Source organism: Xiphophorus couchianus, chromosome 8 (genome assembly GCF_001444195.1).
Source record: "Xiphophorus couchianus chromosome 8, X_couchianus-1.0, whole genome shotgun sequence".
NCBI lineage: Eukaryota > Metazoa > Chordata > Actinopteri > Cyprinodontiformes > Poeciliidae > Xiphophorus > Xiphophorus couchianus.
Window position 1 is genome coordinate 3,610,663 of NC_040235.1, and position 20,706 is coordinate 3,631,368.

Below are 20,706 nucleotides of genomic sequence, written 5' to 3' on the forward strand. Positions count from 1 at the left end.
CAAATATGTTGTACCCCTGCAAAGTCTAAAAAAAATTCAAAACCTTTTCTAATCAGCTTCAATCCATGATTAGACTGGAGTAGATATATTCCAAGGTTTTCCCTCAGATATGGACTCTGTATTCAAAATGTTGATTGTTGTGTTGTCAAATGTAATAACTCTGTAAGTAACTGTTTATCCAATTACTCTGCCGGTGGTGCACTTAAAAGGGAATATAGAACATATTCAATATAAAGAGACTTTAATAAGAACCCTAACCCATAATAAAAGAAATGCAATTTAAAATTATAATCAACATTTATCCAGCTAATGACGTTCTGAGACAGGTTTGAAATGGATATGGATATGTGTATATTCTGTGAGAATGGATTTGGATCAATTAAAAGGATTGTACAATCCTTTTAATTGGATCTTCATCAGTTTATCTGGTTCATGGAGTTTATTTAACAGATATACCCATCCAAGAGGTTACATTTGGTGTATTTATTAGTGACCATAACAACAACTAAAGGATAAAGAATGTTCTCATATGTGACATTTGTATATTTAATGTTTAATTTAATGCTAAAATTTTAGCCAAACATAAATTTGTTGCCTGAGTCCTTTTTTTTTTGAAGTCGAAATTATTTTCAGCTGACGTCTTTTTTTTTTCTAAAGACATAATAAAAAAACCATTTGTACTTTAATGTATTGTCCTGAACTTTAATGCTGTATACAAGTTTTCATTTTTGATCTTTACTGGTTTTTGTTTGGGGTTGTTTTGCTGTATGTACTTTGAGCATAGTGTATACGTTATGGTGTTGATTGTATATTCTTATAGTTGTAATATAAAACACAGATGTACAGAAGAGAGCAGTAAAAAGTATCTGATTGGCTGTTTTGTGACGTCAGCTCGTTTTCACCACGTCCTTTCTGCCAGCTCTCCTCTGTCCTCCTCAGCTCTGCTTTGTTTCCGCTGCTCTGCTGGACCGCAGATTTTCTTCAGTTCTTTCTGCTTCTGTATTTGGGATTAGGAGCAGAAAATGACCTATTTTAATAAAGGACCTGCCTACGGCTTGTCTGCTGAAGTTAAAAGCAGAGTAAGTGCTTCCTTTCTTCGACACTCGCTTGTTAAAAACTTTTTAATTTGCTTGCGTAGTTACTCTGTTGTGCAAGGAGATATTTATGGTAGAAAAACAACAGCCTTCAAACATTTTAGCTTCTAAAGTTTGTAGCAGGGACAAACCCAAACTCTCCGAAGTTTTTCGAACTCCACGAGTTTCTGTCTCCAGTTCCAACCAGTTTAAGTTTCCATCGTGACCACAAGCGGTGCTTGAGAACAGCTTTAAAAGGCTGGAATGACCTGAGGCCCACAGAAAGGCGAAGGAAGAGAGGAGGGAGATGGAAAATTGGGTTTTCTCTGATATGTTCCATTTTTGAGCTTTTTAAAAAAAATCAGAACATGAAAGCTCCTTAGGGAGCAGATTGATACTGGAAGCACTGCGTCACACTGGACGGTTTTTGAGGAGGAGCCGGGCCCTCCTGGGCCCTCCTGGGCCCTCCTGCTATGATCTGCTGTGTCCGACTGGTTTCACGCCGACCAGGGCCGGCCCAAGCATCCATAGGGCCCTAAGCGAAATTTGGTTTTTGGGCCCTCTGTTTCTGCTAATAATGTTGATTGCTGCAATTAACAGTCAGATAATTAGATCATTCGCACATCTGCTATAAACTTATTGCATCTCTGATAATACTGTTTGCAGCTTTTCAGACTGTCTCAGAAGATGAGATGACTGTTGGATGAAAATGCAGAATTTCATTAAGTTCAATAATTGTGGTCACTCATTTCAAAAAGCATTTTGTAAATTAATTTAACATAGAGGGAAATGTGTCAGAAAATAAAAACACGATAAAACAATTTTAAATAAAACATCTTAATAAAAAGTTAAGTAAACTTTTTACATAAAAAGTAAACCAGCAACAGAGATACCTGCAACCTGATATGGATATGGCCCACGCTGCTAAAGGTACCACAAGCTGGTTCAATGATAATTGTATACCATGCTTGATTAGCCAGCAAGCTGGCCTGACCTTTAACCCTATGGGAACATGGACCTCCTGAACACCTCAGTAGAACCACTGGGTGATCTTCTCTATTCTGCGCTGCATTGATGTAGTAATTCACACAAGAAAAAGAAGTCCCAATCAAGTACTGAGAACAAAGAAAGTCATAGTTTTCAAAAATCTGACGTATCTGTTGAAAATAACATTTTTATTGATCTTCAATTTTGTAAGACTCTGTTTTTTTGTTTCCATCCTCTGTTAGCCATAATCATCAAAATTACAATAAATCAAACTTTAGATATTTTACTTGATGTGTAAAGAATCTAGAATATGAGTTCCACTTTTTGAAATAAGTAAATAAATAATAAAATATGATACTTTCTTGTGATTTTTTTTTGCTGTACTTTTATCTGTGACTAGAAGTGGACATTTATTGTAACCCAGGCTTTCCCTCTGGGGTTCGGGTTAGCCCTGACTTTGATTGATGTCATGATAGTTCTACAAAATATCATGATAAAATTAGAAATCCATGTAGCCCACCCAGCCACGGCTCCAGAAAAATTTAGCAGGGGGGGCATTGGCTTAATTTGGGGGGCAGAGTAAATGAGCTTTTATTTTAATATAAATAGATAAACAAACCGTTCAAATAAAATAACTATGTTTATTGATACAAAATAAATGATAAGGATGACATGTATAAAATGTTGAGCACTTATGCTCAAACTTGCATAAACATTAGCTCATACATTGCAGAAATCTAAGAACCTAATGTTTTCAGTCTCTGAAGTGTATTTCTTTAAATGCATAATCAATCTACTACTCAAGTAAGAGTAGTAATAATAATATTACTCAAGAAAAGGAAAACGTTACAGTGCATTAAAGCTACTCTTATAAGTACTTTTTTCCCCAAAAGGTTACTCAAGTAAATGTAACCTACTGTCCACTTTGTAACATAGAGCAGTCGTCCCCAAGCCCCGGGCCGCGGACCGAATTGGTACCGGGCCGCACAAGAAATAATTCAATATTTCCGTTTTATGTATTATCTGAGTCTGGAGGATCTTTTATTTTAAAATCCTTTAACCGGATTCTCTCAGTTACATCTTGCGCGCCAACATTGAGCCCACAAGCAGCAAAATGAGTAAGAAACAGATCAGATGTATTTGGAAAGTTTCTTTACAAAGGGAAAAGGCCCAGAGAAGAGACAGGAGAATGGATTTATCCCACATACCAACCTCGCTCTGCATGATGTGGTGACCGGCTCGTTAATGAAGCAATGAAGCTTCAAACTGCTTCACCACGTAGAGACCAAGCACCCTGTGCATCAGCAACACTTTGGGTCTCATTGTCTCTCATCTCTCCCAGATGGACCGTCTGGTTGCAGAGAAACAAGCTCAGGGCTCCATTAGCCGTTATCGTGAGTTAAAATTTTCAGGAAAGTAAAATGTTTGTTTTTGTGGTGCATCTGTATCTTATTTTGAAGGGATATGCAAACGTTACCATAGCAACTAGCATCAGAGAGCGTTAGGGCAGTGGTCCAGACGAAATGAGAGGAGTGGAGCTTGTGAGTTTTAGGTCTGGTTCACACAATTTAAGGATTGTCGGCCGATTTTCCAAACCTCTGTGACCACAGAGCCGATAAAAGTCCAACAGGTTCGGTCGGTCCGTGAGTCCAGCCACACGGCAGGAGCAACACACCACAGAACCGATTCCAGAAGAAAATCCAGTAAAATCCCCAACATACCATACGTGAATTTAGAATAATCAAACACGGATGACGATGTAGAAGTAGTTGTGATAGTTTGTGGACTCATTTTAAGTGATAAAAGACGTAACAAAAAGAAAAGGCCTTTGATAAAAGGCGGCGGGAGCAGCCGCTCTATTTGCTGCACTATGATTTGGAGGTGAGTTATGTTTTTTCGTAGTTAACAATTTAACTGAATACATAACCACATAAAATAAACATATATAAAAATGACCTTTATATATAGTAATAAACATTTTCACATATCAAATCCGATGTCCACCGGACTCTCAGTTGCCATGTCAACTGTTTGGGATGACATGCTTACGTTGCGGCGCTTTCTGATTGGCTACCTGTCACATTCAACAGGCTGCGTTCTCGCTCCCAGTCAGGAAAACCCCACAAGCTGCGGCAATCAGGCCAAGACAATGTTGGATATGGGACCACTGACATAGATAACAAAATCAGTAGCCTATTCTTGCTAAGAAGCTTAACATGATATATTGCCATTGGCTGCATCCAATAGAATTACTCAACTCACTCGGTTGGTTTGGGGGTGGGGAGGGACTGTACAAAGTTCTTTTTCTTTTGCTGGCTTGCGGCTATGAGTCTAACACACACTCAGCACAGCAGCAGCATGTCTCTGTTGCTGCCACACAGGTGTAAAACCATGCAAACATCTTTAGGGCTCGTGTTACGTTAAAAGGCGGTTCGGACAAATATGTTGTGACATGTTAACAATAGATTAAGCTGTTGTAAAGGCTGAAAAAAGTGTGTGGAACAACGGGCACAAATATGGGAAGTGCAGGATTCCCAACTGTGTCAAATCAGGATATGGTTTGATATGACAAGTTGGCCACTGGGATAAAAAACTGTTTCCAGTCCTGGGGTGGAAGGCTAGGGGGGTATGGCTGACTCTGTAATGGGCAATGCCCCCCGATGCCTGCCCATGCCGCTGGGCCTGAGCCTGCCCCTGCCCCTAATAACTCCTGAGTTCTTGAGTTTAGAGCCCTGTGGACCAGTGGTGTTGAAGTTTCTTCAGCATTTAATGATTTAAAAGGCAAATAAAACTGTGTTAGATCATCATTTTAGGCCACAGGTCTCAAACTCCAGTCCTCAAGGGCCACTGCCCTGCAACTTTTAGATGTGCCTCTGCTGCACCACCTGAATAGAATAATTAGGTCATTAAGGCTCTGGAGAACTGATCTACACAAGGAGGAGGTCATTAAAAAATTTCATTCCAGTGTTTTGTACCTGTGACACATTTAAAACCTGCAGGACAGCGGCCCTTGAAGACTGGAGCTTGACACTCCTGTTTTAGAGCCTCAACAAAGAGAATCAGAGCAGAAAAAGCCTTTAGATCACTGGAAGATCAATTCTCCACTAGTGTCTGCATTGAGACAGTTCCTCTGTTTACTAGAACTTTTCTACTCAAATGATAAACTGCATAGGAGCTAACTCCACAGCAGGTGTCTAGCAGAATAATCCAGTCCCCGTTTTAGTGAGCTGCTAATCCCTTTATTACACAGTGAAAGGGATTTTTCAGTATGTAGCACACATTATTTTGGGTGTGTGTGAGTTACAAATAACTCGGAGAAAAGAGGAGATGGGCTCCAGTCATGGTGTTCTGACAGCATACCTTGGCTCATAATAGTTATGCAAATATTTCAAAGAAAAATGTCATTGTTAGCAGCCAGCTGGCACATTTAAAGATCAACACACAAGTACTACATTTAAATCAGCATATTTCTGGCTCATGTCACTAGAAGACAGAAGGAATGATATTATCAGCGTCTACGTTGTCTGATAATATTCTTTCTAGATATGAAGAGGATAATTATCTTTGGCTGCTTTGAGGCTAGTGGAGATCCAGTTGTCCCACAGTCAGTGTAGGGGCTCTTAATGCCTCAAGATCATTTCTCTTTCCTCTTTCCAAAACTCAGGATTCTGTTGTAGTTATTTCAGTACTCAGTTCTGTAATAGCTGAATCATTATTTTGCTTTGTTTTTGGTGCCACTTTGGAGTTTCCTGTCATGCTGCAGGGGGTGCTGAGCTGTTTCTTTATATGATTAAACAGGGTTTCCCCCAGAAAACTTGCTAACCCCAGTGGTTGGGGCCCCCACTGCATTTTTGTTTTTGTAGTGAACAAAGTCTGGCTAGATCTGCCCACCCATATGAGAATTTTCAGCAAATAGACTGAGTAGTTAGTACTCCGTTTGTTCAGGTTTGTGCTGTTAAAATTTTCTTTTGTGCTGCTTTGGTGTCTGAGACATTAAAAATGAAATTTTTAGGCCATCCAGAGGTCACCATCCCTATATCTTGCTCCAAAACACACCAGAGTGGGCAGGTCTGTGCCGTTAAAACTGTCATTAGTTCAGCTTTTCTTTATGAGATATTATGGAGCCCTTGAATGTTATTGTTTACATCTGGAAATTTAGCAATCAGTTCTCTCACAAAGGAGAGAACTGATTGGTTTAACTGGAATCACCAATGGGTTTCTTGAAGACTGATATTCTTCCATAACTTAGCAATACCTTTCACAAGTTAACTTCATTTTACTAAAAACTAGTTTTGCAGAAGTTTTGAAAATGTTTTCATTTTTTTAGATTGCTCAAAAATATGACCCCCAGAAGGAGGAGGAGCTGCGCTTCTGGATCGAGGATGTAACAGGGATGGCTATAGGAGAAAACTTCCAGAAAGGTTTGAAGGATGGAGTCATTCTTTGCGAGTAAGTTTTGTTTGTGAGTTTTTATGGCAGACTGTAGGCAGAACATGAGGACTTGGGGTGACTCATCTAAGCTTTCTGCAGATCTTCACTATATCTACGCAGAATGAAGAAGGCTGCTTTGATTTTGCAAATCCTCTGATTAGGTAGAAATCACTCATCTGACTGTCAGATTGAGTGCAGCCTCCGACTCTAAAACGATTTGTATGTGGCAAATCATACTGACCAAACAGAAAGCAGATGTCATTGATAAAGTATAGAGCCTTTTGTGTTCTTCCTCTGTACAAATCAGATGTGAGTAGAGGTAAGACCTAGTCACTCTTTCGCAAGTCACAAGTAAGCCTTTGCCTTTCCAAAAAGGCCTGTTTTCAGTCTGAAAATGTAAGCACAAATACTAAAAGTTAAGACATGAAATGCTGCATTCAGGCTAAAAATGTGTGTTGACTTGTGGAAGTAAAATTCCCGAATACCATACCATAGCTACAATCTGATGCTGTGAGTGTAATCTTTATGTTTGAGCTTTGTTTGTTCATAAATACATCTCAGCAAATTACAATTGTCACCGATTAAGCTGGCCAATTAAACTGGGCCCCTCTCCCAGATTCCACTTAATCTATGTTGAGATGCTGTTATTGGTGCTGATGTTCTTAGCACACATGACTTCCTAACATCAGGGAAGCCTGATTGAAGATCAACACAGTGTAATTATAGTCAAGTTAAAGCACCAATGTCAGGTTCTGCAGTATCGCTGCTCGGTGGTGCCAGAGAGACACACTAAACAGAAATTAATTTGAAGGTGAAGAAAGAGAAAGCAATAGATAAACATAAAACAACAAAAAATAAACAACTTCAGTTTTTATCAGTGACAGCTATCACTTTGTTTCCAGAGGAATCCACAGAGTATCAGGTTTCCAATGATTATGATTTACTGGGAAAGTTTTTGTTTTGGGGGGATGGTGTGTAACTGGCCAGCAGGTGGGCACTTGGAGAAATTAGAATTTCTGACAGCTCAAAATCATGCAGTTCCTGTATTGATGCAGCCATTAGTATTATAAGTTTGACCTTAAACTAGTGGGTGCACCGATTTCACAGATAAGGGTTATTTTTGCTTGACTTTGACAACCTCACCAGGTAGATGTGATGTGAAATTTGGTATGCTTTGGTTCAGCTACAACATAAAAAAAGATAACCAACACACCAACTCTGACAAAGCAGGTGTTTAAATTGGCTAATCAACCACCTCTGCGTTAGATTAGCTAAAAGCAGCTGTAGCTAATCTGCCACAGCAATCACATTAATATTAGTTGCAAAATAAACATCAAGCCTAAAAACAAAACTTTAACAGATTGAAGGGTCTGTTCTTTGTGTGGGAAGTTTTTGAGTGTTTTTTGACGTTGGATCTTGAAACATATTGTGGTGTTGTTGACAGTTGCTATGGTAACACAACTGTGTTTAGCATAGCCTGTCAAGGAACTGGGGTGTAGTAGGTAGCCACCAGAGGATGACAAAATGAACCAGTTGCAGGTTGAGGGCTGATTCCCTACAGGTGAGGCTGTACACCTGCAGCTCCTCAAGCCTTATTACATCCTGGATATGAGGAGCTGGTTGCCACTCACTCTTTGCCTGAGTGTTAACCATTGTGGTAATTTCAAGCCCTTCTTGTGAACTCCTGTGTGAACAATATAAGCCACAGTGTAAGTCCGCATGCTGACCTCCTTCAAGGTCACCATGACCACCTCCTGTGACCTACTGGTGAAACCTTAAGTCATACGAGATCCAGCCATCGCTTCAGTTGAGCTGTACTTGAGCTGTGAATGTAGCACTGAATTAATGCCTAAATCAGCCTAATAGATATTAAAATGAGGCTTTATCCCAGGAACTCTGTGCGCCGCCGTATCAACTATAATAATTGTAACCCCCACGACCCGACCCTGGAAAAGCGGAAGAAAATGGAGGGATGGATGGATGCTAATGTTATGTACTCTGAAGTGATGGGAATGTGTATCAGTGAGCCTGTTGTCACTCAGTGTTTGACTACAGAACCTCAAAAAATAGTTAGTATTTTCAAGTCTGTCTTGTTCCATTTAGATTAATAAATAAGCTGCAGCCTGGCACAGTTAAGAAAATTAACCACTCCCAGCTGAACTGGCACAAGGTAAGACTCCTCTCTAATATTACCTGAATGTCTTCTGTTTCTTGTCAAAACATTAAAACAAGTGTTTGTTGTTTTGTTTGGTTGTTTTTTTCCCCTCCATGTTGATTTCTGCAGCTTGAAAACCTTGGGAATTTCATCAAAGCAATCCTGACCTACGGCCTAAAGCCTACTGATATCTTTGAGGCCAATGACCTGTTTGAAAATGGAAACATGACTCAAGTACAGACCACACTGCTGGCACTGGCCAGCATGGTAAGTTCAGATGCATTGCTAATGAATTCTTTGTTCTGAGCAGAATTTTGCTTGTGAATGATTGAACTCATGAGGAATTAGTCCTGGCTCTGTTCTGTTGGGTCTATCAGGCAAAGACAAAAGGCATGGACACAAAGATTGATATTGGGGTGAAATATGCAGACAAACAAGCACGGCAGTTTGATGAAGAGAAGATCAAGGCTGGGCAGTGTGTCATTGGGCTCCAGGTAACTGTCTCAGCCTATAAGTTTTCAGTCTTTGCTGAGACAGACATCTCTTTTATTTCTAAACTAAATCTCCATGTTTATTCTAGAGAATTAAGTGATGTGAGTTTGAGAGGCCATCTTTCTGTTTTATCCTCAGATGGGAACAAACAAGTGTGCCAGTCAGGCTGGAATGACAGCATATGGAACCAGAAGACATCTGTATGACCCAAAGACCCACACTGATAAGCCGTATGACCAGACCACCATCAGTTTGCAGATGGGCACCAACAAAGGAGCCAGCCAGGTTAGACCTTACTGTTGTTTGCACCTCAATTTTGATAATTCTTTTTAGTTGTTACATGATGTCACAGAGATGGAGTTCTCATAAAATCCACTGGTTTATATCACTGAGAAATTCAAACAATATAGTTAAAAAAGGGTTAGGGTTACTGCAGCTTGAAGTGACCAAATTCCGATTTTGTTTGTAATGTAATGCAACCTGTATCTGACCTTTTCATGACAGTCTGAACAACACAGGTCAGCTTCTTTTTGAATGTGACCCAGGCCACTTAGGTATCTGATACATATCCTATTCAAATGTGACCTAATGTCCAGGTCACTGGTCACTATCACTGGTACTCGACAAATGTCACTCTTCTTTGTTCTGATAGTGCCAGCGTGAAGATAAACAACAACCCTGACTGACTATAATGAGGATTAAGTTAATATGCTGCCTCTGGTTGGACAACAACTTCAACTGTGTAAATGGGTTTTCTCCGTAGGGTGTCTCTGCTCTCCCTTAGAGATAGGGTGAGAAGCTCGGTTATCCGGGAGGGACTCAGAGTAGAGCTGCTGCCGATGCTAACGGTGGATGCTCCACCGTTAGCATGTTTACTTCAGCAAACACTGAGCGCTTCTCCTTCTTATGGCGGTTGGCAGGAGGCTGAGAACGCTGACGTTATTCTACTGCGTAACTGTGACACTTTCAGGTTGTTTGCCCGTTCACACTGAAAAACACATACAGGTCGCATATGTTTGTAAGTGTGAATGGCCAAGGCAAAAAAATCTGATTTGACAAAAAAATCGGAATTGGGTAACTTCAAGCTGCAGTGAACGCAGCCTAAAACACACGATGATAGTTTGATGCACCGTTTACAGTGAGATCCAGAGAAGTTTTTGAGGCCTTCAGAAAGAGGATTGTTCCAGAGATTTAAAGAGTCGCTGTAAAAAAAAAAATCACAAGTGTGAAACAAGAAAGGTAGAAATAAAACTGGATACTGTAACATTACAGTAACTAAACATACTCATGCTTTTATTTAGGATTTGCTGAGAATTCATAAATAAAAATTTTTTGTCTGTGTCAACCATATCTTATTCTAATATATCACTGGCATGAATGCCATAGTCTTATCATTTTTTCTCTGCTTTTGAACTGATATTCTTAATGAGGATGATCTGATTAAGGACAAGTATCTAAGCACTCTCAGTGTAGGACATAAACAGCAAATTACAATAATCATGGCGTAATGTGATGTCTGACAGGCAGGCATGTCGGCTCCTGGTACCCGCAGAGACATCTTTGATCAGAAGGTGGCGCTGCAGCCACTTGACAACTCCACCATCTCCCTCCAGATGGGTACCAACAAGGTGGCATCTCAGAGGGGCATGAGCGTGTACGGTCTGGGCCGGCAAGTTTATGACCCCAAGTACTGCGCCCCTCCAACAGAACCAGTTATTCACAAGAATGGCAGCCAGGGCACCGGTACAAATGGTTCAGAAATCAGTGACAGTGATTATCAGGTTGAATTTCAGGAAGAGGAGTACCACACAGGTTACCATGACGACTACAACTCTCACTATAATGATCCCAACATTGACTATTAGTACAGAGATTTAGGTGTAAAGCAGTATTATTTTATCCCACATAACAAAGCAGACTTTTGCTTCAAGAGTTTTTTCAACTCTTGAAGCAAAGAAGAAATGTTTTGTCTTCCTTCCTGAACGAGATGCTGAGCAGCAGAAGTAACAGGTTTTAGTACTATTAAAGAATGACAAATAGACATAGTTATGTGAAAAGTAATCTTTTCCATTCTTACTTTTTGAAGGATGTTTTATTGTTGTAACTCTGATGTATGGACCATTTATATGAAGTGAATTTGTTAATGTCCTGTATTTATTTTCAGGATGAAAGCTGATCCATACAGTATATATTGTTAAATCTTTTGTTTGCCATTAGTTCATCTCTACTGCTGAAGTTACATTCCAACTATGGTTATTCAAAACAACAGGATTGTTATTCCTCAGTAATAAGCACCCGAATGCTAATAATTATGGGATGGTTAATATTTTACAGCCAGACATTATTTTGCATTATATTATGTTTCTATCTTTTTCTTATAGGACCAAAATGTGTTTATTATAGTGACTTTATAATTAATATTTCATGGTCAAGAATTAAAATATCTTTCAATAAAGTTTTTAATTGTTTTAACCAGCATTCCTCTGTGTGTTGTACTTACACACAATGTTTTTGCTTAGACATGTTTGTTGAAAAAAGATCCTCCTGAACATCAAGGAAAATATATATGTAGAGTCCAAAAGTTAAATCTATTTTAATGATAATATAAAAATCCAAACTAGTCTGTCTGTAGACACGTTCTTCCAGTTTCCATTGTTTTTGTTTCTCCAAATTCTGATTGGGAACAAGCTTCACTGCATTACACTAGTTCTATAACAATGAAATCTCCCTGATTGGAGGGAAATTGTAATGGTTCAGTTGTACAAAGAATTTACAACCCGTTTGTTGTGGGTGGGTCTTTTCTTGCCCGCTGATGAAAAAATAGGGAATTTCTTTCCACTCTGTGACTTCAGCATCTCCATTAGACAGTTAGCAAAATGTAGGTATTAAGGGTACAAACTCAGTAAATTAATAGAAACCTGCTAGTTACACAGGCTGGTATGGTTCAGTATCTTAGTGTTTGAAAGTAAAGTATTTTATTAAATTAGTAGTTTGTTGCTCACCAATTTATTCAGTGGCTCCTTTTAAATGTCAAAATGGTATAGCTGATCTCTGAAAAGGAACAATTGGATTATTCTATAATATAGTCTTTCTTATATGTTTTTAAGAGTATTAGATATCAATCCACTATCTTCAACTTACCCTGGATCTAGTCCCAGAGGGAACAGCCTAAACAGAGAATCCCAAACATCCCTTTCCACAGGAACCTTGGCCAGTTCCTGCTTTCTTATCTGATATAATTGAAAAAGCTGTAAAATCAGACAAGACAACATTTTAAAAACAGTATTATGTTTGTAAGTGTGGCAAGCTCTCACTAGTCTAGCCCCTTAAAGCTCTTTCGTAAGCGACACATTTCTTCTAAAAAAAAAGAGGTCTTGAATCCGACGGTCATCTTTAAGTCTTTACTGACCTTAAAAGGAAATAAAAATAACAAACAGATTCAAAAGAAATTGAAAGTGACGGTCAAAAGATTGTGTTACTCTCAAGGTGCCAGACTTCTACAATGAGCAAGTACTTTCATCTTTCAAAAACTAATTAGTCAATAACCAATGTAATAAGCTTAAACACAATACAATTACAGATGCTTATCTTTTTCAAATAGCAGAGTAACAAAAATGTACCTATGGCTCCTACAATGTTGCTTAAGATCAACACAGTCAAAGTGTTGGAGTGGTCATCACAAATCCCTGATGTGAAAACCTGACTTAGTTCTGACAGGAAAAACGGGCCTGAATTCTTTCTGTCAGAAACCCGAAACATTTGATCCCAAGTCAGACAGCATCCATCCATCCATCCATTTTCTGTTCACCCTTGTCCCTAATGGGGTCGGGAGGGTTGCTGGTGCCTATCTCCAGCTACGTTCCGGGCGAGAGGCGGGGTACACCCTGGACAGGTCGCCAGTCTGTCGCAGGGCAACACAGAGACATACAGGACAAACAACCATTCACACACACACTCACACCTAGGGAGAATTTAGAGAAACCAATTGACCTGACAGTCATGTTTTTGGACTGTGGGAGGAAGCCGGAGTACCCGGAGAGAACCCACGCATGCACAGGGAGAACATGCAAACTCCATGCAGAAAGACCCCGGCCGGGAATCGAACCCAGGACCTTCTTGCTGCAAGGCAACAGTGCTACCAACTGCGCCACTGTGCAGCCCAGTCAGACAGCAATTCTACCAAATACTGTGGAAATGATTTAAAACCTCTGACTCTATAAAACTATGTAAAAACTACTCTCGTTAAAGGTTTTTGGTGATGTTAATGGACACAAAACGGGAAAATTCAGTTTGGTTTAATGTCAGACAGTGAGAAAAAGAGCTGTGTGTCTTTTTATAAAGTGGCAGACGAAGACAAAGGGCTGGGGATCGAAGAACAAGGACAGTATATTCTCAAGAAGTCACCAGTGTGTCACAAGACAAACAAGCAACCCTGACCTTAGCTCAATTTTAATCTTGAATATTATGAAAAATTTAGATAAGTGGAAGTAGTCCTGATTAAGTTAAAGGCCTCCACTATGGAAGTGACAGATTTTACTCTGCGCTCTGCCCTTTTGGGTGATGGCAGTTTATGCGCCTCTTTGAGAACTAAACTGGTTCAAAATTGTAAACTTTTAAATTCACAGTTCAATACCTTGTTTATACTTATTCAAACCACCACAGATTAATCTAAGAATGTTTTATGTTCATCGAAAACCTTGTATGATAGTGCTGGGAGTTTAAGTTTATGCTTCAGTAACGGAGGCAATATCTAGAAAAGTTTCTAAAATCTAAATCTATTATTATAATCTTAATACACTAATATCACTTCAACTAATTGTTCAATGCAACCCAACCTGATCTTTTCGGCATGGTGAGTCTAGTAACTCATGGTGTTTGGAAAAAAACCCAACCAGAATATTTATTCACTACTGGTAACAATAGTCTTCAAAATACATACAACACATAGCAAGATGCAGATGACATGAACGGTTAATCTGTTAACTTATTAGACTGCTGGAGCAACAGGGTCACATGTGATTAAAGAAGAAAGTATTTGAAGTTCCAGTCTACCTTTAGAACCTATGATTTACCAAAAGGTGGAGCTCTACTACAAATTATTGGATCCCTGGTAGAATAAGAGGACAGCTTCCTTTCTTACTCCTATGCTTGCCCTGAATGCATCACTTATTTTGTGTCTTGTCATGGCTTTAATAATAATCAGTTTTATATATAAAGCCCTTCATATATCAAATTGAAATCTCAAAGGGAACATTCACACACTGATGATGGCAAGCTACAGCTGCCATGTACCAGTGGACTGGGGCAGTCTGACCAACACCAGCAGACAAGGTTTCGTTTGTGTTCCCTTCTTGGGACAGAAAAGAAGGGAGGGGCGAACCGGATCCATTGATTGCAGGGCGGACTCCCACCATGTCGCGACCATCACCTGTATTTACGCTCAGTAGTGCTACGAGGAAAAGACAAGAAGTACAGACTAGAAGAGCTCCTTGAATAGACCTAATTGTGTGAAACATTTTAATCACATTCTTCCATAACATGATATATTGTACAGACGAACATCAGTTGGACAGTAAAAGATACATACAATGCTTGATATACACTGCTCAAAAAAATAAAGGGAACACTCAAATAACACATCCTAGATCTGAATGAAAGAAATATTCTCTGAATACTTTGTTCTGTACAAAGTTGAATGTGCTGACAACAAAATCACACAAAAATCAATGGAAATCAAATTTATTAACCAATGGAGGCCTGGATTTGGAGCCACACACAAAATTAAAGTGAAATAACACTACACGCTGATCCAACTTTAATGTAATGTCCTTAAAACAAGTCAAAATGAGGCTCGGTATTGTGTGTGGCCTCCACGTGCCTGTATGACCTCCCTACAACGCCTGGGCATGCTCCTGATGAGGTGGCGGATGGTCTCCTGAGGGATCTCCTCCCAGACCTGGACTAAAGCATCCGCCAACTCCTGGACAGTCTGTGGTGCAACGTGACGTTGGTGGATGGAGCGAGACATGATGTCCCAGATGTGCTCAATCGGATTCAGGTCTGGGGAACGGGCTGGCCAGTCCATAGCTTCAATGCCTTCATCTTGCAGGAACTGCTGACACACTCCAGCCACATGAGGTCTAGCATTGTCCTGCATTAGGAGGAACCCAGGGCCAACCGCACCAGCATATGGTCTCACAATGGGTCTGAGGATCTCATCTCGGTACCTAATGGCAGTCAGGCTACCTCTGGTGAGCACATGGAGGGCTGTGCGGCCCTCCAAAGAAATGCCACCCCACACCATTACTGACCCACTGCCAAACCGGTCATGCTGAAGGATGTTGCAGGCAGCAGACCGCTCTCCACGGCGTCTCCAGACTCTGTCACGTCTGTCACATGTGCTCAGTGTGAACCTGCTTTCATCTGTGAAGAGCACAAGGTGCCAGTGGCGAATTTGCCAATCCTGGTGTTCTCTGGCAAATGCCAAGCGTCCTGCACGGTGTTGGGCTGTGAGCACAACCCCCATCTGTGGACGTCGGGCCCTCATACCATCCTCATGGAGTCGGCTTCTAACCATTTGTGCAGACACATGCACATTTGTGGCCTGCTGGAGGTCATTTTGCAGGGCTCTGGCAGTGCTCCTCCTGTTCCTTCTTGCACAAAGGCGGAGGTAGCGGTCCTGCTGCTGGGTTGTTGCCCTCCTACGGTCTCCTCCACGTCTCCTGGTGTACTGGCCTGTCTCCTGGTAGCGCCTCCAGCCTCTGGACACTACGCTGACAGACACAACAAACCTTCTTACCACAGCTCGCATTGATGTGCCATCCTGGATGAGCTGCACTACCTGAGCCACTTGTGTGGGTTGTGGAGTCCGTCTCATGCTACCATGAGTGTGAAAGCACCACCAACATTCAAAACTGACCAAAACATCAGCCAGACAGCATAGGTACTGAGAAGTGGTCTGTGGTCCCAACTGCAGAACCACTCCTTTATTGAGTGTGTCTTGCTAATTGCCAATAATTTCCACCTGTTGTCTATTCCATTTGCACAACAGCAGGTGAAATTGATTGTCAATCAGTGTTGCTTCCTAAGTGGACAGTTTGATTTCACAGAAGTTTGATTTACTTGGAGTTATATTGTGTTGTTTAAGTGTTCCCTTTATTTTTTTGAGCAGTGTATATTAAAAAAGCCCAAGTGAAACATGTACCAGTGGACCGGCTGGGTAAACGACCTGTGTTCACACAACTAAGGTTGAAACCAGATATTTACACATCTAATTAAAAGACAGACATTTTTTCTTACTGTCTCAAGTTAAATCTTCTACAGGTTAGTTTGAATTACCTCAATTATTTAGATTCACTAAAAGCCAGACAACTTATCAATATCTTATTTTAGAGAAGATTATATATATACAATATATATATATATATATATATATATATATATATATATGTGTGTGTGTAGAAGCTTCATTTGTTATAAATTATGCAATAAAATGACAATATGTGCCTGGAAAACATAATAATAATAATAATGCATTTTATTTGACGGCGCCTATCAAAACACCCAAAGAAACTTTACAACATTGAAACATTAAACAACATTAAGAAAATACAAAATATAACACAATATTAAACAATAACATATTGTTACAAGAACACAAATAGGTAAAAAAATATAGTGAGAAGGCTAAGTTGAACAAATGAGTTTTGAGTTGTGCTTTGAACGAAACACATAATTTCTATTAATTTCTGGTTACAGTCGTCAGTTTTATGCTGAGCTATAAAAAAACGATGCTTTTCTGAATTCTAACAATTCAAAACGTTTCTGAGGATGAGTTGAATCTATGCAATAGTGCTACTCTGGAGGTGATGAAGGAGGCAACTGATCTACTTAAAACTAACAAATCATCTGTCACTGATGGCCAGAAGAACTAGCCTCCTTTCTATTCTTGGTCTTTTTAAAGTGTATAGAACAGCTTCCTACCACTATGACTCAAGGCTTAATAACTTTATTTCCTAAACTTAGCAAAGACATTTTCCTAATTGTTAATTGATGTCTAATATCCCTACTTAATACCAATTACAAAAAATATTTGCCTCAACCTTCTCTAGAAGATTGAAAAGGGTACTAGACTCTTTTATTGAAGGTACACAATCTGGACTCAAGTCCAATAGACACATAAACAATCTTAGGCTAGTTATGGATATTTTAGATTACTCTGACTTAAGTTGATAAAAACTACATCTTAGATTTCTTAGAATTCTAAGATTTCTACTATAGCTTCCTATAAAAGAAGACGTTTATTAGCTGGATGTTGTAGTAACCAAAGATCAAAACAAAAGGTGCACCTCTAAATTTAATTCAATCATGCTCGAAACCCAAAAATAAAATAAATCAGTGGCTCCTGTGAGATCAAAGAAAGGTAGAAGTTTGCTCACTAATGCAGAAGGTATCCAGGTTGAAATATGCAGCTCTGTTTCTTAATGTGGACACTGTAAAAACAATTGCAGTGTCTGCATTTTTAACAAAAGTTAAAAATGCTTTTTAATTTTGTATGGAAGAACAGAATACACTGAAGAAATTGGTTATGATGAACTCTTACAAAAATGGTGGTCTTAACTTTCTGGATTTTGATTCCTTAGCTGGATAAAACAAGAATTCCCAACCTAAATATGGAATGTTATATTTTTAACCACACATTTTAAAAAGGCCTTTCTTTCATGGTCCCTCATTTACAAACATAATTTCTCTCCTCACAGTTACTTAATTTGGAATAATAGCAACATTATGTACAAAAACAAATCCCTATTTCTGGAGTACTGGTTTAAACATGTCATATATTGGGTCATCCAGTGATTCAATAATGAATGCCACCTATGCAGAATTCTTTAGAAGATACAACATCCCAGTTACATACTTTTATACTTTTTCAAGGCCATGACTTTATCTATCCATTCCTAAAAAATACAACTGTAGCAAAATTTGTTTAGCTGATCATCCTGTTAGCAGGGGCGCAGTAAAAAGGGGGGGGAAGTTAGGACAATTCCAAGGAACCCTGACCGACAGGGGGCTCTCCACAGAATAGTTTTAAAAAAAATTTTATCATAGAAATAGAAAAAAAGGGACCCTGTCAATTACAAAATCAATTATATCGTGTTTTTAAAATTATTTTTAGCAGTAAAAATTAAATGAACAAGAACGACTGTAGCAGTTACTATGCCACCTAGAAAAATAATAAAGTCAGGTTTTCTAAAGGAGAGATCGAAAAAAGACAAGAGTGTCAATTTATATCCCAGTTTTTCTCCGAGACGTGGGTAGACTGTGTGAGATTATCAACCATTTAGCATAGTTAGCTTAGCTACAGACTGTTTGCCTCCATTTTACTAGCATTTAAACAACAAAGGAAAAAAATCTACCAACATATTCATATATTTAGCTTGTACCTGTATCTTTAACAACAGATGAGTCAGACAGCAGCAGCTCTAACCTCGATACCAGAATAGCCTTTAACCCTTTCCCCACTGAAAATGGTGAGCAACACTGTGTTCAGTTTTCTAGATTTTTCCTGTCTCATTACTCTTTTTACAACTACACAGCAAAACAATATATTTATTCGAGACAGAAATTCAAACAATCTTTATAAAATTATAATGAAAAAACAGCCTCTTGTCAGTCCAGATTTTCCTGCCTTAGCTTGCATTTAAATGATCTGTTGCCACGTCCCTCCTGACCCGTCCCATCCTCAGTGAAATTAAAGCTGCAGTATGTAACTTGTATTAATGAAAAGTACATGTTTGTTAAGACTGTCAATATGTTGAGAGATTATCTGAGAACAACTTAATTCCTTAATCTTTAGCCGTCAGTAGTAGGTCAGGGAGGAGCTGGAGGAGATTCATCTTTCACAGATTATCTGTCTCATAACAAACTGTCATGACAAGAAAGTGATGCAGCTGCATCTCTTTAAAATTGTGCTGCTTTTTATGGGTCAAATAGACTCAAGAAATTGTAACAGCAGGGGGCCCCAATTACATTTTTTGTCACCTATGCTGCCAAGATTCCTGGCGGTGCCCCTGCCTGTAAGTAACGACAAACTCATATGAACCATATTTCAGAATGAACTTTTAACACGTCCAGGTATCTACTGGGATAGATTTGTAGATGGGATTTCATGGAAAAGGGTCTGGATTCTTCCAAATGAATTTTTGATTACTAACAGGATTAAAGACATCTTCTACAAAATGATTCATACAATCTACCTCACTAAGATGTATGATAAGTTTAGATTCAAGACAGAATTTGATATTAACTGACTTTGAGATTAAACTGTTCTCCACATGTTTGGTACTTAAAAAGCTGGTCAGACTGTATCTGACTAGATTTCCTAATGTAGCTTCCTACAATAGGAAATCTGCCACTGAATTGTTCAGTGGTTTCAGGAACCGCTGAATAATTACTTCGCTCAGTGGTTTCATGTAACAGGAGGAAGAGGAATAACTCACTTTCCACCTTTAATATAAAATATCCTGTTTATTTCCTTCTGTTGGGAAATTCAGGTTTATGAGCAGCGAAGTGACATAAAGTTTGTAGACACATAAAATAAAGAAAATGATCAAAAAAATGAGATACTGTACAACAGAAGAAAAAGTGTTTAGTTAAGAAAAAACAGCTGATTGTACGAAAGGCTCAGCAACACAGAGCAGGATCAAACAAAAACTTGTTGAATTTTGCCGTGCTAGAAGAGAGCGGAGCGTTCCTCTCCTCTTAGCATTCACAGTCTGTCTCACACAGCCCAGTTCATTCAGAAAATGTTTCATGATACTTGTGACTCAGCAAAAAGTCAAGATCAGCTTTTTCCAAGACCATAACAATCTGAGTCCATCACTGTGGATCATAGGACATATGAGAGAGGAAGTGAGTCACGCATGTTATCAGTATCATGTAAGATTTAGTTGGACTCTTTTCTCCATCTAACTCAGAGTTTGGAAAAAAGCAATAATAAAAGCTGCTTGCTACAGCCAGCAGGACCAGCCAGCGCTTTGGTTTCTCTGTTGCCTGGTTTCTCCTGTCATGTTTCTAAAGAATGCAACTGGACTCACTGACTGCTCTGTGGGACTCCTTTTCATTTTCACCCAAATAAATCAATGATTCCTCTGAGAATAACACCAGCTGAACAGACAACATGTTTCTTAATTATTGTTCTTATTAATAGATACTATTTATTAAAGTTTGTACATATTATGCCTCAGTTGGGATACACTTCTACAGTAGTTATATAGTAGTTGTTTATATCTACTTTTTTTTAGTTTTTTGGTTTTTATTTGAATGTTCAAATTTAAATAAACATTCTAATATACTTTAATGGTCCCAAAGGAAAATTAAATGTTGTTGTAACTCATATTAGTTCAAATTCTTCAAGGAGACAGTAGATAGTGTGTCACAGTGAATTTCAAGAAGCCTCTGACAGACAGTCTCATGAAGAGGACGGTCAGCATTGTCCATAATTTTCTTGGTTTTATGTTAAGTCAAGTCTGCTGCACTCACTGACCGACAATATTTCAGAGGAAAATA

At 39.1% G+C, this 20,706-nt stretch overlaps 1 protein-coding gene across 1 annotated transcript; it reads left to right on the plus strand.

The window, feature by feature from the left end:
* The first annotated feature begins 902 nt into the window (after positions 1–902).
* On the plus strand, positions 903–11,506 carry cnn3a (calponin 3, acidic a). Its single transcript, XM_028025682.1, has 7 exons — positions 903–1,079; positions 6,388–6,509; positions 8,595–8,661; positions 8,776–8,913; positions 9,024–9,140; positions 9,277–9,423; positions 10,662–11,506. Exons 1-7 carry the CDS (start codon positions 1,023–1,025, stop codon positions 11,001–11,003), a joined length of 990 nt encoding a protein of 329 aa, XP_027881483.1. The 5' UTR covers positions 903–1,022; the 3' UTR covers positions 11,004–11,506.
* Positions 11,507–20,706: the final 9,200 nt, after the last annotated feature.